Raw genomic sequence first — 13995 nt, 5'->3', positions numbered from 1 at the left:
CCGCTGAACAGCCCCCACCCCTTCCTCCATGCTCGGAACCACAGCAGGCAACACCCCTCCTCCTCCAACGCCTCCTCCCGTTGCTCCTCCAACCCACTCTTCTAACTCCTCCTCCTCAGTCTTCTCGAGAACAGCCTGCGTGATCGTCGTAAGCTTCTGATGGAACCGCTGGTGCACGTCAGCGAAATCTCGAAGTTCCGAGGCCATCGAAGCGAGTTTGTCTTGGTGAGAGGACTGTGAGTCGGTTGAGGAGTTGGAGGTCGGAGGGGATGGGAGAGCGTCAAGGATGATTTTGGCGTTGGTTTGCGAGGAGCTGAGGAGGTGGGAGAGGAGGAGGACGGAGTAGCCTGAGAGGTAGGAGGCCTGGTTGAAAGGCGAAGGACGGGAGGCGGAGGAGGAGGGTCAGCTTCGAAGGGAGTCGAGCCGGATGGAGAAAGGAGGAAGGGGAGAAGACTCACCTCAGTAGAAGTTCCTTCGACCTGCTTGGTGTAGAAATCGACGAGGAGGAGCAGTCCTGAACGACGATCTGAGCAGCGACACTGCAGAACGCACGTCCTCGATCCGTTGCACGTCTTCGAGAGCTCTGTTGAGAGGAGGGAACAAGACTCGTCAGATCAAGTTCTCTACGAGAAGCGCTTGGGTTCACAACGAACTCACCCGTCCTCCTCACTCGATCCCTCGCAGCCTCAACTCCCTCAACGAGGTTGTTCAACAGGCCCAACGACAAGCACAACACATCCACCTTCAACGCCTCCGTCGCTGCCGTCAAAGCTGCTGACTCGTCGACTTCTCCTGATAGATCCGAGACTCCTGGAATGGGTGGGAGTGGCGACGACGAGGGGAAGACCTTCGACGGCGACGAGAGGAGGGGTGCGAGGAGTCGAGGGGAATCGGGAGTCGGGAGGTTGGAGGTGTGAATGAGGCGAAGGATCGTGGTGATGACTGGTTGGGATTGAAGGACTCCTTCGCACCAGAAGGGACTTGTGTTGGTGACGTTGACGAGGACTCGGAGAGCGGTAACGAGACAGTTCATTCCTGAGCAAGATCGAAGCCAAAAGAAGGGAGAGTCAGCCGCGTCTGGACGAACCCGAGCTCGAAAAGGCTCAAAGACTCACCGATCAAAGCAAGCGACGACTCTTCATCCTCCTCCTCATCTCCAACGAGGCAGTGGCAAGCGACGAGCAGCGTTCCGAGGAGGGAAGGGAGATCTGGACGCGTGCTTTCGACCATCTTTTGAGCCTCTGGGAAACGAACGACGAGGTTCTCGAGGATTGTGAGACAATGCTCGACGTGCTCGAAGTCGGGAGGATCCTCCTTCGGAAGAAGGGGCTGCGAAAAAACTCAAACTTACGTCAGTGAACGAAGATTCGAGAGCGAGAAGGAGAGAGTGAGAGCGGGAAAGAAGACTCACCAATCCCTTCTCGTGTCCCTTGATTCTGCTCGGTAGAGTCTCGATCTCAGCTTCGAGGGATGCAGCGATTCGTTTCGAGACTCCAGCACCTTCGAGGACGGCGAATCGATCCACTCTTGAGCCGGAAGCGGTGACGATCGAGGCGAAAATGGAGGAGGCGACGGCTCGAAGGGAGATCTGCGACGGGAAGAGGACAACGAAGGTCAGCTCGAGAGAGACGGCTACGGGGGAAGTAGGCGAAGTGGAAGCTCACCTGAGAGCCTTCGAGACCGATTCCCGAAAGACCATGGATCCGAACGAGCTCGTTCATCTGAAGAACCGACGGCGGGACGTCAGCGATCTGCGATCCTCATCAACGACGACAAAGAAAACGGCTCGACTCACCAAATTAACAGCCAACCGATCCTTACTCTTCATAGGCCTCCCTCCCTCCACACTCCTAGCCAACGAGAACCCATCCTCCCTGCTTCGAAGCATCTTCCCAACGACGACGAAACAGTCCTCACCCTTTCGACGCAGGATCTGCTCGATGCTACGAGCGTCCTTGGCGAGGATGGCGAGGAAAATGGCGAGAGCTGCGTCGAGGACCTGGTGGAAGAGAGGGAAGTGGTTGTTAGCTGTGAGCTTTGAGGCTCGTCGCGTCGGGAACGAAAGGAAAGGAGGTTTGAGGACCGAACTCACCATGTCTCCATCTCCAGCTCCAGCCTCCCTCATCACGTTGTAGAGGTTCTCAGCTCCGTCGAGAGTTTTGATACTCCTTCGGAAATCGGTGTTGAGGAGTCTTCGAACGAGATCGACGGCGCTGTCGAAACAAAAGGACGAATGACGGAGTCAGCGACGAGACTAAATGCGCTTTCCTCGAAGGACTCACCTAGGTCTCTTCACAGCCACCGACTCCCCTTCAAGTCCATCCACGATGTACCCCAGATCATCCAAGAACCTCTGATTCTCCCCTCTAGCTCGCAGCTCAGTAATCGTCGGAAGATCGATCGTGTCCTTACGACGCGTCGACAAAAACGAAAAGAACAATCAGCCTCTCTTCCTCCTCCCTCTCTCTCGTCCACGCAAACTAACTCGCACTCACCTGACTCTCCCCACCCTCCTCCTCGATCCCCCACCTCTTACTCAAAACAGCATAGCTCTCTCCTCTCTCCTCTCCTCCTCCCACTCCCGTCCCATCGAGCACACCGTCCATCGAAGCCAACATGCTCCTCGTTCCTCCTCCGTACGTCCTCTTTTGACCCAGGGGAGGTCTCGTCGCTGCTGCTACTATTGCTGGTGCTGGTCCAGGGGAAGGAGGAGCCGATCCGGGGGCGGAAGGAGGACCGGTTCGGAGATGAGCTGAGGAAGGGGAGGCTGGGATTTGGGAGGTGGATTGGGAGAGAGCGAAGTAGGACGAGGAGCCTCCGTTTGCGACGTCGACGCGAGTTCGAGCTGGGGAACCGAGAGGAACGTGATGCTGCTGATGCTGAGCTCCTGCTCCTGTTGTTGAAGACGAGATCCCACCTCGAGTGAGCAACGAGTCTGGAGCGGTGTTCGATCTTTTGAGCATCCTTCCGACCATGCCTCCTCCTCCCGTCTTCGGCAAGTTGATCAACACCTCTTCCTCCTCTTCCTCTTCCTCGTTCGACTCAATCTCACTGCTCATCCCTCCTTCCTCCTCACCAAGAAGAACTCTACGTGTCTTCTTCCTCGGCGACGTGAGTTCGGGACTCGACTCAGAGGCCTGCCCAGTAAGTTTCGTTCCTCCTCCTGCGCCGTGGAATTCAAAGAGAGCGGAGAGGTTTCGAGCTGGTTTGGAGGGAGTTCCGACGAGTTGATGGCGGGTTTGAGTGGGTGTGAGGGAGGAGGGAGTGGAGGGACGGGATTGGGTTGGAGTGGAAGGGCGGGAGATGAGTTTCGAGGAGGTTGGGGAATGAGGTGGTGGTGGTGGAGGAGGAGCAGGTTTGGAGGTGGTAGTAGATTTGCTGGTGGATGCGATAGAGTTGTCTGTTGTTGCTGCTGCTGGTTTGGAAGAGGACGCGCTTCGAGTTGGTTGAGGAGGAGGTCGTGAGGAAGGCGCAGGAGGATCGATGGGTGCTGCTGATGGTTTGGGAACGGGCATAGTCGAGTTTCGAGATGGTGGAGGTGCTGCTGTCGACTTTGTAGCAGCGGGAGGAGGAGCGGGAGGACGAGAACGAGAGTCGACAACCGTTCCACCTTCTCCTCCCTTCTCCTTCCTCTCTCCCTTCCCCCTCCCCCTCCCCGTCGTCTCCGCACCCCTCTCCCTACTCGATCCCAAACCCTCCTTGATCGACGTCGTGGCAGCAGTCGAGTCATTTCGAGAAGCTGTCGGAAGCGTTCGAGACGTCGAAGGAAGGACGTTGATGTTGTTGGTGACCTTGACGATCCCTCTCCTCAATGCTGGTCCCTTCAGCTTCTCAGGGGATAAACCATTCGTACTTGTAGAATCCGTCCGACCTACTCAATCGCACCGAATACAGAAAAAACAAACGCGTTCCACCAGGTCAGCTCTCGTCTCCTTCCCGTCCCGAGCTCAACAAACTCACTGAGCTTCCTCCTCCCTCCTCCTCCTCGGTTGTCGCCCTCTTCTCCGTCGTCTTCTGCTTCCAAAGTAGACTTCCTCCTCTTGATCCCACCCATCCTCGCACTCGTTCCAGCTCCGTCGCTCTTCTGAGTTGTAGGGATCTGCTCCCAATCCACCTCCTCTCGCTCCTTCCCTCCTCCTCCCTTCTTCTCTCGCACGACTTTGCTCTCGAGTCTCCTCTTTCCCTTCATCCCCTCCTCGTCCGAAGAGGACGCAACGGGCGTGAGCGTGCTGGAAGAAGAAGAAGCGGAGGAAAGCAAAGGGAGCGGAAGATGCGAGGTCGTCGATGGAGCGTTGGTCGTCGTGCGTCGAGAGCGTCCATACGTCGCGCTGGATTTCTTTTGGATTTTCGAAGGCGGTGGGGAGGACATTTAATCCGTCGTCTCTCTGGGTGGAGAAAGGTGGGAAGAGGGGAAGGAGGGGAGGGAGGAGGAGGTGGTTGTTGGGAGGGAAGGAGGGTGAGCTTTCAATCTCGAATTGAGACAGGGCTGATGAACTCGCTCTCTCAGAGTCGTTTCTTTCTTTCTTTTGTTTCTTTCTCTTTCTCTACTAAGCGAGACCTCAAAGCTTTCTTTCCACTTTCCAAAGAGCGAGAGAGGTGCGGGGTGAAAGAGTGCACATAAAGCGTAATCCATCTCTGAAAAAGGCTCGACTACCTCCATCCCTGATCCTAAGATCCTTAAATCCATCACTCCCGACACCCAAACGAAACGTAACGAGACGTTTAGTTGGAGAGGAGGGTCGAGAGGAAAGCGTCTCCGGCTCCGGTGACGGCGCTGCATCGAAAAGAAACGAGAGGGAGGACAAGAGTCAGAACGACGCGTTTCCCAACGAGGGAGGAGGGAAGAGAGGAAGGTGGATGTGGATTACTCACGCCTTCTTGGGGGCAGCCTTGGAGGCGAGTCGCTTCTGCTGGACCTGGAGTGAGAAGAGAAAGAGGAGGAGGAGGAAGAAGGAAAAGAGTCAGCGTTCGTCGAAGAGAAAAGGAAAGAACGAGTCGAGCCGCGAGGGCAACTCACCTTGAGGGAAGCTCGCTTGACGGAAGCGGCGTAAGGGTTGAGGGAGAAGAGAACGGCCTTGTTCTTGAGGGGGTTCTTCTTCTGGGTGAAAGGTCGCTCTGAAGGAGAAAGGGAAGGGAGGGAAGAGACGAGGGTCAGACGGGTTTCGAGAGTCGAGAAGAGAAGAGGACAGAAGAGAGGAACTCACTGGCGATCTTCTGGCCTCCAACTCGAAGGACGGACTGGATCTCGTCGGAGTTGACTGAAAGGAAGAGAGAGGAAGGAGGAAAAGTCAGCGACGAGGACGAAGAGAGAGAAAAGGGGACGAGAGACGAAGAGAAGACGAGAGTGAAGACTCACTCAATCGGGTGACGTCGGGGTTCGAGATCTTAGCGGTGGGGAGGAAGTAATCCTTCTTAAGGGTGGAAGCCTTGTCGAAGGTTCCGAAGACCTCGTCGAGGAGGCCGAAGGCTCCCTGGGTCCAGATAACGAATCGTCCAAGGTGTCCTCCGGGGGCGAGCTGGAGGAGGTTGAGCCTTCGGACGTTGACGAGCTCAACTCCGGGGATGTTTCGGAAAGCCTTGACGATTCCGTTGTCCTCGTTGTAGACGATCAAGGGTCCTCGTCGCATTCGGTGCCTTCGTCCTCTCATCTTTCCCTTTCCGGCTCGGATCTTCCTCGAGTTGGAGACCTTGACGACGTCGGCGTAGGCCTTGGTGGCCTTGAGGAGAGCGATGGCCTCCTTGGTCTTGGTGTAGGACTCGGCGGCGTCGGAGATGACGAGGGGGACCTCCTCGATCTCCTCGATTCGGTGTCCTCGAGCGAGAACGAGCGAGGGGAGGGCAGAGGCGGCGAGAGCAGAGACGACGGCGAATCGCTTCTGGTTCTGGTTGACCTTGACGTGCCACTTCCTCCAGATCTTGGTGGGAGCGAACATTCGTCCACCTCGGCACATGTTTCCGAAGGCGGCCTAAGAGAGAGGGAGAGAGAAGGAAAGGGAGAGAGGGAAGGAGGTTAGCTTTTTCGTTCGAGGTCGTTTCTCCTTCCCTCCCCTTCCAGCTCTCCTCTCTCCCTCCAATCAAACTCGAACGAAGAAGACTCACCTGTCCAGCTCGGTGGGTTCCGGATCCTCCAACACGGGGGATACGAGCGACGGCTCGACCAGTTCCCCAAGACTCAGCAGAGGTCTGCTCTCCGGCGTTGGAAGCGACGGAGTAAGCCTGCCTCTTGTTCTTAGCCATGGACTCTGTAAAGGAACGAACGCAAAGGATCAAGGTCAGCTCCAACGAGAAGAGGAGGAAGAGCGAGAAGAAGAGAAAGAGAACGAACTGTGAACCTGAGCGACGACATCGAGCCTGATGGGCGCGGTGAGGACGGCAGGGAGAGGAAGGGATCCGGAAGCCTCTGTTTGAGATTGAAGAGAGGAACCAAGGTCAGGATGGGAATGGAACGAAGAGGAGAGGGATATAGACGAACCTCCGGACTCGGAGAAGAAGTTGACGACGGGTCGGCTGGCCATTCTGTTGGGAGGACAAGAAGAGAAGGGAAGAAGAGGGTCAGCTCGTGCTCGTTTTTTACCTCGCAAGACCATGCTTTGAACGACCATTCCTCCCTCCGTTCCATCAAAACCTCCCTCCAACCCGCAGGACCATATGTTCTCCCTTCTCTTCTCTATATCCCAGTGCTCAATTCGACCCTTGAAGATCCACCACTCTCGAAGGAGGAGCAGTTGACCTCGAACCCTCCTTCTCCTCCCCTCTCCCACTTTTCCATCCCTCGTTTGAGCTGGAAAGATGATAACTAACTTGAAGAAAGTTGAGGTCTGGATGAAGAGAAGAGATGGGAGTAAGTGTCTGTTTGATTTTTGGAGAAGCAGGGTCAAAGGAGCAGACTCACAGAAAACTTGAAAGGTCGGCGTACGAGGGAGAAGAGGAAGGAGGGAGGAGGAGGAGGAGAAAGGTTTGATTCGAATCGGAAATTCCTGTGCTTCAAAGAATCTCCCTCAAAAAGTCAAATCTAGCTCTTCTCTTCCTCCTTCTTGACCACCACCACAGCATCTCTCTTTTTCTTCTTCTTCTTTTCCTCTTCCCTCTTCTGCTGTTCCATCCTCGCCGTGAACTCGGCCGCAAAACTTCACCACCATCTCGTCTCCTCCCTCGGCTCAACCTGCTCTTTTTTTCAGCCCTCCCCTTCGTCCCTTCCCTTCCCTTCCCTCTCCACCCTCCCTCCTCCCTCTCCTCTCTTGGACGGATACACTCTTGCAATCGACCGGCTCGCTCTCCTCTCTCTATCTCTTCCGTTCAACAGAGTCATAGAGGAGTTCATCCCGTTCTTTTGCAAGGATTCTTCCTACCTCCTCCTCCTCCTCTCCTCTCCTCTCCTCTCCTCTCCTTCCTTCTCTCTCCTCTTCTTCTCTTCTCTCTCCAGTCGTCTCTCCCAGCGCGAGCTCAAACACAAAACACCACTCTGTATATACTGCTAATCCAAGGGGTCGACTCTCTTACCTGTAGATCGACCGCTGGGAACGGGGATGGAAGATTCGCCTGCAAGCTTCGATTAGGATAGATCTTACAGTCGTTCCGACTTTCAGCTTCCTCTCCTCGGCGAGGGCTGGAAAGGGTCTTGGTCGATACATACCTTCTTCTTTCTTTACTTTCTTTCACTCTTCTCGAGAAGGTGCTTTGATCGGTCGCATTCTATAGCGGGAGATCCTGGCTTCTTCTCGTTCTTCGTTTGCTCAATCTCATGCTCTCTCTTCTCTTCTTGACCTCTCGTTCGTTGAAAGGAAAACGAAAACGTTCAAACTTGAGTCTGTATGGAAGATGCACGAGAAAGAAAATCTAGATCGGAAATCAGCTGCCAGAAGAAACTAAAGTCTCGGCAGGAGGTCTGCGAAGAAGCTCCTCGCGTCCTTCCTTCCCCGTCAACTTCCATCATCAACGCCTCTCTCCCGCTCCCTCCCACTCTCACTTTCTGCCTCAGCTTCGCAAATTTACACCCTCCGAGTCTTGCAGACTCTCGCGTAACCTCCCCTGCGACACTTGCTTGCTCCTTGCCTCTCCTCGTTCCTCCCTCCGCCTGCTCTCCTTCTCACGCTTCTTGGAGCTCCTAGGACGCTCTGGTCTTTGAATCCTTGTATATATCGGACACCTCTGTGAGTTCCTCTTTCGTTCGCAGTCGCTCGGAGGTCTAGAAGGGTTGGGTTCGAGCTGAAGCGGAAGGAAGAGGAAGCGTCAACGTGCGAGCTCGTCAGCCCTTGCGCCCTCGTTCTTGTTTGCATACGAGAAGACGAGAGAGGGCTCTGGAAACGCGTTGGAGTAGCGTCGGGAGTGTGGCTGTAAATTAGCAGAGGAGAAGATGATGGGAGGTGTGCTGGGAGGATCAGAAGCCGGGAGGAAGGGAGGGAAGGGTCGAGCTCAACGAACGACGAAGCTCCCGAATCGAAGACGCACCTTTCCTGTCTCTATGGACTTGGGAAGCTGGTCGGTAGCAACAGGCTTGGAACCTGTAGATCGCATCTACCCAGGATTGCTCGAATAAGTCTTTGTCGAGTCCCTTCTCGTCATCTCCGCCTGCTTCCTCCTCCCTAGCTCACCCTTCTTCAACTTCATCTCCGCTCAACTCCCAACCTGACTCCCTCCCTGCCCTCCTTCTTCTTCCTCCCATAAGACTCCTCAACCGATGCCCCACCCCAACGGCCACGGTCGAACCCGACCCAAAGGCTCGACAGCGACCTTCGCTCCCTCCCCTCTTCGACCTCGTTCGGGGAGCAGATCCAACGGATCCTCCTCTCAGTCCCCTTCCAGGACGTCTTCCTCCTCTTCAGCTTCTTCTTCATCGAATCAACCAAAACTCAACGGCGTGAGTCTCCAGCAGCAAGCAGGGAGAGCGACCTCCTCGAAGGAAGGCGCGTCGACTTTGGAACCTTTGTGCGTCCAAAAACTCCTCCTTCTCTCTCTCTTCGTCCTCCTTCGCCTCTAAGACAGTCCTTCTCGACCTTGGCTTCTACTAGTGGCTTCTTCCAACCCTACCTCACTTCGCGCCTCCCTACCTCCTCGGCCAACATCGCGCGCTTTCAAAAAAGATGGAGGACGCCCGTCGCGGACGTGTACTTCTTGTGGACGAGCATGCTGGGAGCAACCACGTTTTTCATGACGTTCTTGCCGGCGTTCTTCTTCTTTGGGTTTCCGTGAGTGCGGTGGATTTGATGTGGGGAGGGAGGGGAGAGAGAGAGCGAAGGAGAGATCTGACGAGTTGGTTTTGCTGTTTTTCTGGGAACGGAATGTAGACGAGAGGGACGAGAGTGAGTTGGGATTCTTTGAAGCGAAGAGCGTATAGAAATGTCGGGCTGACTCATCTCGTTTTTGTTCGGTCTGCAGGCTGCTTCACGTCCTAGCTGGTTCGTTCGTTCTCCCTTTCCGTTCAGACCTTCGACTGACCTTGCTTCTTCGCCTTTTCTTTCAGCTGGGATCTATTTCTCCTGTCTATTCAAGGTTCGCTCGTTTCCCTTCTTCCAGTTCTCCTTCCGACCTGCTCCAACCGAATCTAACCTCCTCCTTTCCCTTCGCCTCCGACCTCGCAGGATCTAATACAAGTCCCCCGACCTCACCTCCCTCCCGTCACGCGTCTCTCGCTCGAGTACCACGCTCTTGAATGTACGTCTACCCTTCCTTTCTCTTTCCTTCGCCGTCTCGTCTTACTAACGACGCGTCTTCGGTTCGTTTTCAGACGGATTCCCCTCCTCTCACGCAACCTCCTCCACCTCCCTCGTCCTTCACGCGGCGATCTTCCTCTCGAGATCGGAGCTTCCTTTGTCGACTAAGTTGCCTTTCTACGCTTGTTCGTGCTTTTTCTTTTCTCCTTCACTACTACTTCGCTCGTCTTCGTCGCTCACACCTCTTCGTCGCTCACACCTCTCCCTCCTCGATTCGTTTTTTTCCGACCCACCACCCACCCCAGTCCTCACAATCTTCTGGCTCTCCATCGTAGGAGGAAGAGTCTACTGCGGGATGCACACCATCATGGATATCACGGCGGGATCGGTGCTGGGAGCGTTGCTGAGCGGAGCGGCGGTGCTTTGGGAGGAGAAGGTCGAGAGGTGGTTGGCGAGTGGGGAGTGGCATGGTTCGTTTCTCTCGTTCCTTCGACTTTGTTTCTCTTTGTCGAAGTGTTTGTTTCGAAGCTCACACGGTCTTTTCGTTCGAAAACAGTCCCAGTCCTAGTAATCTTAGCGAGTTCGTCCCATCCCTTCCCATCCCTCTCCTGCTCTCCCTCCTGACCCCATTCTCCCCTCGTCCTCAGCCTTCATCATCTCAACCAACCGCCCCTCAACACCCATCCCCTGCCCCTGCTTCGGTGACGGAATCGCCTTCGTCTCCGTCGTCGCGGGAGCCTGTCTCGGTCGATGGTCGTCCTTCCATCTCGGCACTCCTTCTCTCGAGGGTTTCACGAGAAGTGGGAGCAGTGCCGGTCCTGATGGTTGGGTGGCCTACGTGGGTTGGGCGTTGGCGAAGTATGGGTTTGGTGAGTCCTTTCGTTTTGATTCAGTTTGATTCGACGCGTCTCCCTTTTCTCCGTTCAGTTTCATTGACTCCCTCCCTCCCTTTCCTTCCTTTCCCCTGTTCTCTACCTCGAATTAAACAGGCGTAGCAATCATCATCCTCTACAGAATCCTAGCCAAAGTCGTCCTTCCCTACCTCTACGCTCCCTTCCTTTCCTCCTCCTCCTCCTCCCCAATCTCTTGCTCCCACTCTCACCACGACGCAACAAGACCCAAATTCGACGTCGTCCCATCCGTCGTCGATTTTGGGGCGTTGGGGGATGCGGAGGGGTTGTGTGAGGGCCAGGAACAACAGCAGCAGCAGGAAAGGGTTGGGAAGCAGGAGGGAATCGGGAGGAAGGAGGGTTTGAATGGGAACGGGCAGTACGAGCACGAGCATTGGAGGAAAGGGAAGAAGGAAAGCCTGGGGAAGAGAGGGGAAGGAGAGGTTCTGAAGGAAGGGCGGGAGGTTTTGACGAAGGTGTTGGTTTATGGGGGGATTGGTAAGTTCGCGCGTCTCTCGATTTCGAAGAGTTCCGTTTCGTCGCTGACGCATTGGTGTTTTGGAATGGAACCAGGTCTGCTCGCAACGCATCTCATTCCGCTGGGGTTTGTGCTTTCGGGGGTTGGGCTGCGATGAGAGTTGGAGGGAGGTGGGCGAGTTGGAGGCGGGCAGGAGCGGTTTCGGTTCAGTTGGGAGCAGGTGGTTCGATACTAGCTTACCTTAGTTTTCTTATTTTAATCGTCTTTCTCATGGAGAGAGAGTCTTCTTGGAGGAACGGACGAGGAAGAAACGAGGGAGGGAGCGAAAGACGAACGAAGAGCGAAGGAGGGAAGCGACGCGCTGAGAACTCGAGCCCGCACCTCAACTTACAAACAAGAAGCTTTCTCGCCTCGTTAAAGCTACTCCAGCGAAGACATTCTGCCAACTTGCAAGAGACCACCCAAAAAAAATTACTTCAGAGCGAGCTTCCAGCCAGCTTCGAGCGCCACCCTCTCTTGCTCAAACCCCAAACACCCATCATCTTCTCCTTCCTCTTCCTCCCTTTCTCTCTTTCTCCCTCCCCAGCGGTTGCTTTTTGTTGTTCGCTAAGCAGCTTGTAGTCAAAGCTGCTACGCTATGCTAAAGGGTAAGTCCAGCCAAAGGAGGGCAGAACGAGTGGAAGGGAAGGAGGGCAAGCTGACCTTCGTTCGTTGTTTCGAGCAGAAGAGCTTTCCACGTTCGTCTCCTGTGCTTATGTGTCTGTATTTCTCATTAGAGAGAAGGTTCTAATCACCTTAACCTTGCTGCAGTGATATGGACCGCTTAACCCAGCTTCAAGATGCTATTGAATCAGTTCGTTCAAAGAGGAAGGAAGGAGAGTTGGAAGCTTGAGCTCAACTAACACCCCTTCCTATCGTTGCTTTCGTCAGTTATTAACCATCTCAACCTCCTCCCTCTCGTACCTTACTCGAAAAACAACCTTCAAGAGACTCAACACGGATGTGCCCATCACCCATAGGAACGCGGAGGCGGAAGTGAACGAAGGAGTGTTCGAAGGCGAGCTCGCTCTTGCTTTCCCTTCTCTCCTACTCCCGTTTCTGATAGTTCGTTGGGATTATTCGGTACAGAGAACAAGAAGGAGCTCGTACAGGACTTGACCAAGAAGGCTAAGCAGGTTGAGTACCTCATAAGAGCTTTGCCGGACAAGGAAGGAGTCGAAGGATCGGTGAGCTCGAGCGTTCCCCTTCTCTGCTTACCCTTGCTCGTTTCTTCCTCGCAAGCTGACTTGTGTGTTTCGTTGGTAGGACCTGAGACTGGAAGGTCTACAGAGCGAGATGACGGTTGCGAATCAGGAGTATCTGGAAGCTGTCAAGATCGCTGGTTCGTCCTTCTCCTCCCTCCTCTCTGTCCCCCCTTTTCGTTCTCGTTTTGTCTCTTTCTCTCACCTTTCCCTCTCGAAGAAGCAGAACGCTGATCTTCTTCGTTCGTTGCAATCTGTAGAAGCGTTACTGGCCGAGATCAACTCCACGATCCGAGCCTTACTCGATTCGAAGGACGAGGGAGGAGGAGGAGCTGGGGGGATGGTCGTCGACGGCGACGAGCCTGTCCTTCCTTCGTGGGGAGCACCTGGGCAGAGTGTGATTGAGGTTGGGAGTAGTGGAGTAGGAGGGAATGGATGAGACGTTTTCACGTTGCCAAACTCTCGTGTCCTTGCTCGAAAGAAACGCGACGCAGGGAAAGCGGAACGTCGCGTCCTTCGCCTCTCTTCCTCTCTCCTCTCCCTTCTCTCCCTCTCTTTCGTTCACATCAAACTAAACCCTCATCACATCGCATCACATCACACCCACTCCAAACCATCCTTCCGCAACCCCATCGGAGCTCCCACCCTCCCTCCCACCTCCGTCTCCTCCCCTTCCTCTCCCTCTTTTGCCTTCGTCAACCTCCCCGAATGCCTCATTGCAATCAACACCCTCTTCTCCCGTCCCGGGGAGAGTGGTTCCCACCTTCATATATGGAAAGAGCTCTCGCCTTGTTTTCGCCTCGGTCGTGCTGTTCGGCGACGCGCTCTCCCCTCCGAAGTTCGAACGAGGACGACGGTCTTCACATACATGCTTCTATGAACCACCGCATTGTTTTGTAGTGCACTTCTTCAGATCGATTGGGGCTAGGGAACAAGGTTGAGGGAAGTAGAGCGCAAGGAACCTGTCGGTCTCGCATCGGCTCAAAGCTCCGTCGAAGTCTCGTCTCCTCGTTCTTTTTGTCACTTCTTGAGTCTTAAATGAGACTTTGAATTTTCTAGATGTTGTCTTTCTCAGTTGGTATAGCAGGTTTTCATCGACAGATACCAGGAGATGAGAATGCCTTGCCCCTGCCCGAGACGCGTCTCTCCGTTCTCCGTCTTTCTTCTTTGCACTTTCCCCCTGTGTTCGTCGTTCTTCTCCGAACGATGATAGCAACCGCATGATCAGAGATCGTATGGAACTCGATGCCAAGGCGACTCGAAAGGGTTCAAAGGGTCGAGGCTCGTTCTTTCTTCCCACCACCACCATCTCGCCCTCCCTTCCTTCCTCAATCTCAACTCGTCCCAAAGATGAACTTCAAGGTCCCCGCTCTCTTCCTCGTCGCTTTTTTCGCCTCTTCCGCCTCTGCGATCCAGTGAGTCTCCCTCGATGTCGTGTTGAATCTCTTCCCCTTGCCTTCTCTCTCGACCCTCCATGAGCCGAACACGCGCTTCCCTCCCATTTCCAGGTGCTCCAGGGCTGAGGCTCAAGGACTTCCATGCAACATTGCTGATTGTACCATCCCCTACTGTGAGTCTTATCGCGTCGACGCTCAAACTATTCGACGTGTTTGACGCAGAAAGCTGACCTCGTATCGCCTCTTCCTCTCTTCTCTTACCTTCAAAGGCTACCGAGGAGAGACAGCCGTCTTCTGTGAGCTCTTATTCTGATCCTAGGTCTGACGGGAGGAGGGGAA

General features: G+C 54.7%; 7 protein-coding genes across 7 annotated transcripts; 3 read left to right on the top strand and 4 right to left on the bottom strand.

Annotated features, from left to right (window-relative positions):
* Window positions 1–330: 330 nt before the first annotated feature.
* BDY24DRAFT_261653 (uncharacterized protein) lies at window positions 331–2337 on the bottom strand. Its single transcript, XM_076636849.1, has 7 exons — window positions 2283–2337; window positions 2093–2213; window positions 1796–1999; window positions 1665–1721; window positions 1412–1588; window positions 1116–1329; window positions 331–1035 (listed from the first exon to the last, which is right to left on the bottom strand). The coding sequence occupies exons 2-7, from the start codon at window positions 2123–2125 to the stop codon at window positions 455–457; spliced, it is 1266 nt and encodes a 421-aa protein (XP_076492008.1). The 5' UTR covers window positions 2126–2213; window positions 2283–2337; the 3' UTR covers window positions 331–454.
* BDY24DRAFT_261645 (uncharacterized protein) lies at window positions 2283–3648 on the bottom strand. The gene has a single exon (XM_076636848.1). The coding sequence runs from the start codon at window positions 3513–3515 to the stop codon at window positions 2481–2483; it is 1035 nt and encodes a 344-aa protein (XP_076492007.1). The 5' UTR covers window positions 3516–3648; the 3' UTR covers window positions 2283–2480.
* Window positions 3573–4474, bottom strand: BDY24DRAFT_405279 (uncharacterized protein). The gene has a single exon (XM_076642616.1). The coding sequence runs from the start codon at window positions 4367–4369 to the stop codon at window positions 3872–3874; it is 498 nt and encodes a 165-aa protein (XP_076492006.1). The 5' UTR covers window positions 4370–4474; the 3' UTR covers window positions 3573–3871.
* A 248-nt stretch (window positions 4475–4722) lies between these two features.
* BDY24DRAFT_419425 (60S ribosomal protein L4/L1/L2) lies at window positions 4723–6515 on the bottom strand (the record flags this gene model as incomplete). Its single annotated transcript, XM_076643978.1, has 8 exons — window positions 4723–4774; window positions 4873–4916; window positions 5018–5115; window positions 5205–5258; window positions 5357–5966; window positions 6100–6242; window positions 6326–6400; window positions 6473–6515. The coding sequence occupies 8 exons, from the start codon at window positions 6513–6515 to the stop codon at window positions 4723–4725; spliced, it is 1119 nt and encodes a 372-aa protein (XP_076492005.1).
* Window positions 6516–8340: 1825 nt separating this feature from the next.
* BDY24DRAFT_445392 (phosphatidic acid phosphatase type 2/haloperoxidase) lies at window positions 8341–11310 on the top strand. The gene is made up of 13 exons (XM_076644916.1): window positions 8341–8503; window positions 8666–8925; window positions 9009–9185; window positions 9285–9299; window positions 9376–9395; window positions 9461–9489; window positions 9579–9651; window positions 9725–9835; window positions 9956–10120; window positions 10207–10230; window positions 10298–10519; window positions 10640–11038; window positions 11114–11310. Exons 1-13 carry the CDS (start codon window positions 8354–8356, stop codon window positions 11173–11175), a joined length of 1707 nt encoding a protein of 568 aa, XP_076492004.1. The 5' UTR covers window positions 8341–8353; the 3' UTR covers window positions 11176–11310.
* A 237-nt stretch (window positions 11311–11547) lies between these two features.
* Window positions 11548–12721, top strand: SRB7 (Srb7p). Its single transcript, XM_076642615.1, has 6 exons — window positions 11548–11665; window positions 11743–11871; window positions 11949–12075; window positions 12147–12244; window positions 12324–12399; window positions 12520–12721. Exons 2-6 carry the CDS (start codon window positions 11833–11835, stop codon window positions 12696–12698), a joined length of 519 nt encoding a protein of 172 aa, XP_076492003.1. The 5' UTR covers window positions 11548–11665; window positions 11743–11832; the 3' UTR covers window positions 12699–12721.
* Window positions 12519–13214, top strand: BDY24DRAFT_261534 (uncharacterized protein). The gene has a single exon (XM_076636847.1). It carries the CDS (start codon window positions 12695–12697, stop codon window positions 13157–13159), a length of 465 nt encoding a protein of 154 aa, XP_076492002.1. The 5' UTR covers window positions 12519–12694; the 3' UTR covers window positions 13160–13214.
* Window positions 13215–13995: the final 781 nt, after the last annotated feature.

Source organism: Mrakia frigida, assembly GCF_051309035.1.
Source record: "Mrakia frigida strain ATCC 22029 unplaced genomic scaffold BDY24scaffold_65, whole genome shotgun sequence".
Lineage (NCBI taxonomy): Eukaryota > Fungi > Basidiomycota > Tremellomycetes > Cystofilobasidiales > Mrakiaceae > Mrakia > Mrakia frigida.
Note: the sequence above shows the minus strand (reverse complement) of the source record. Positions and strands in the feature narration are given on the sequence as shown.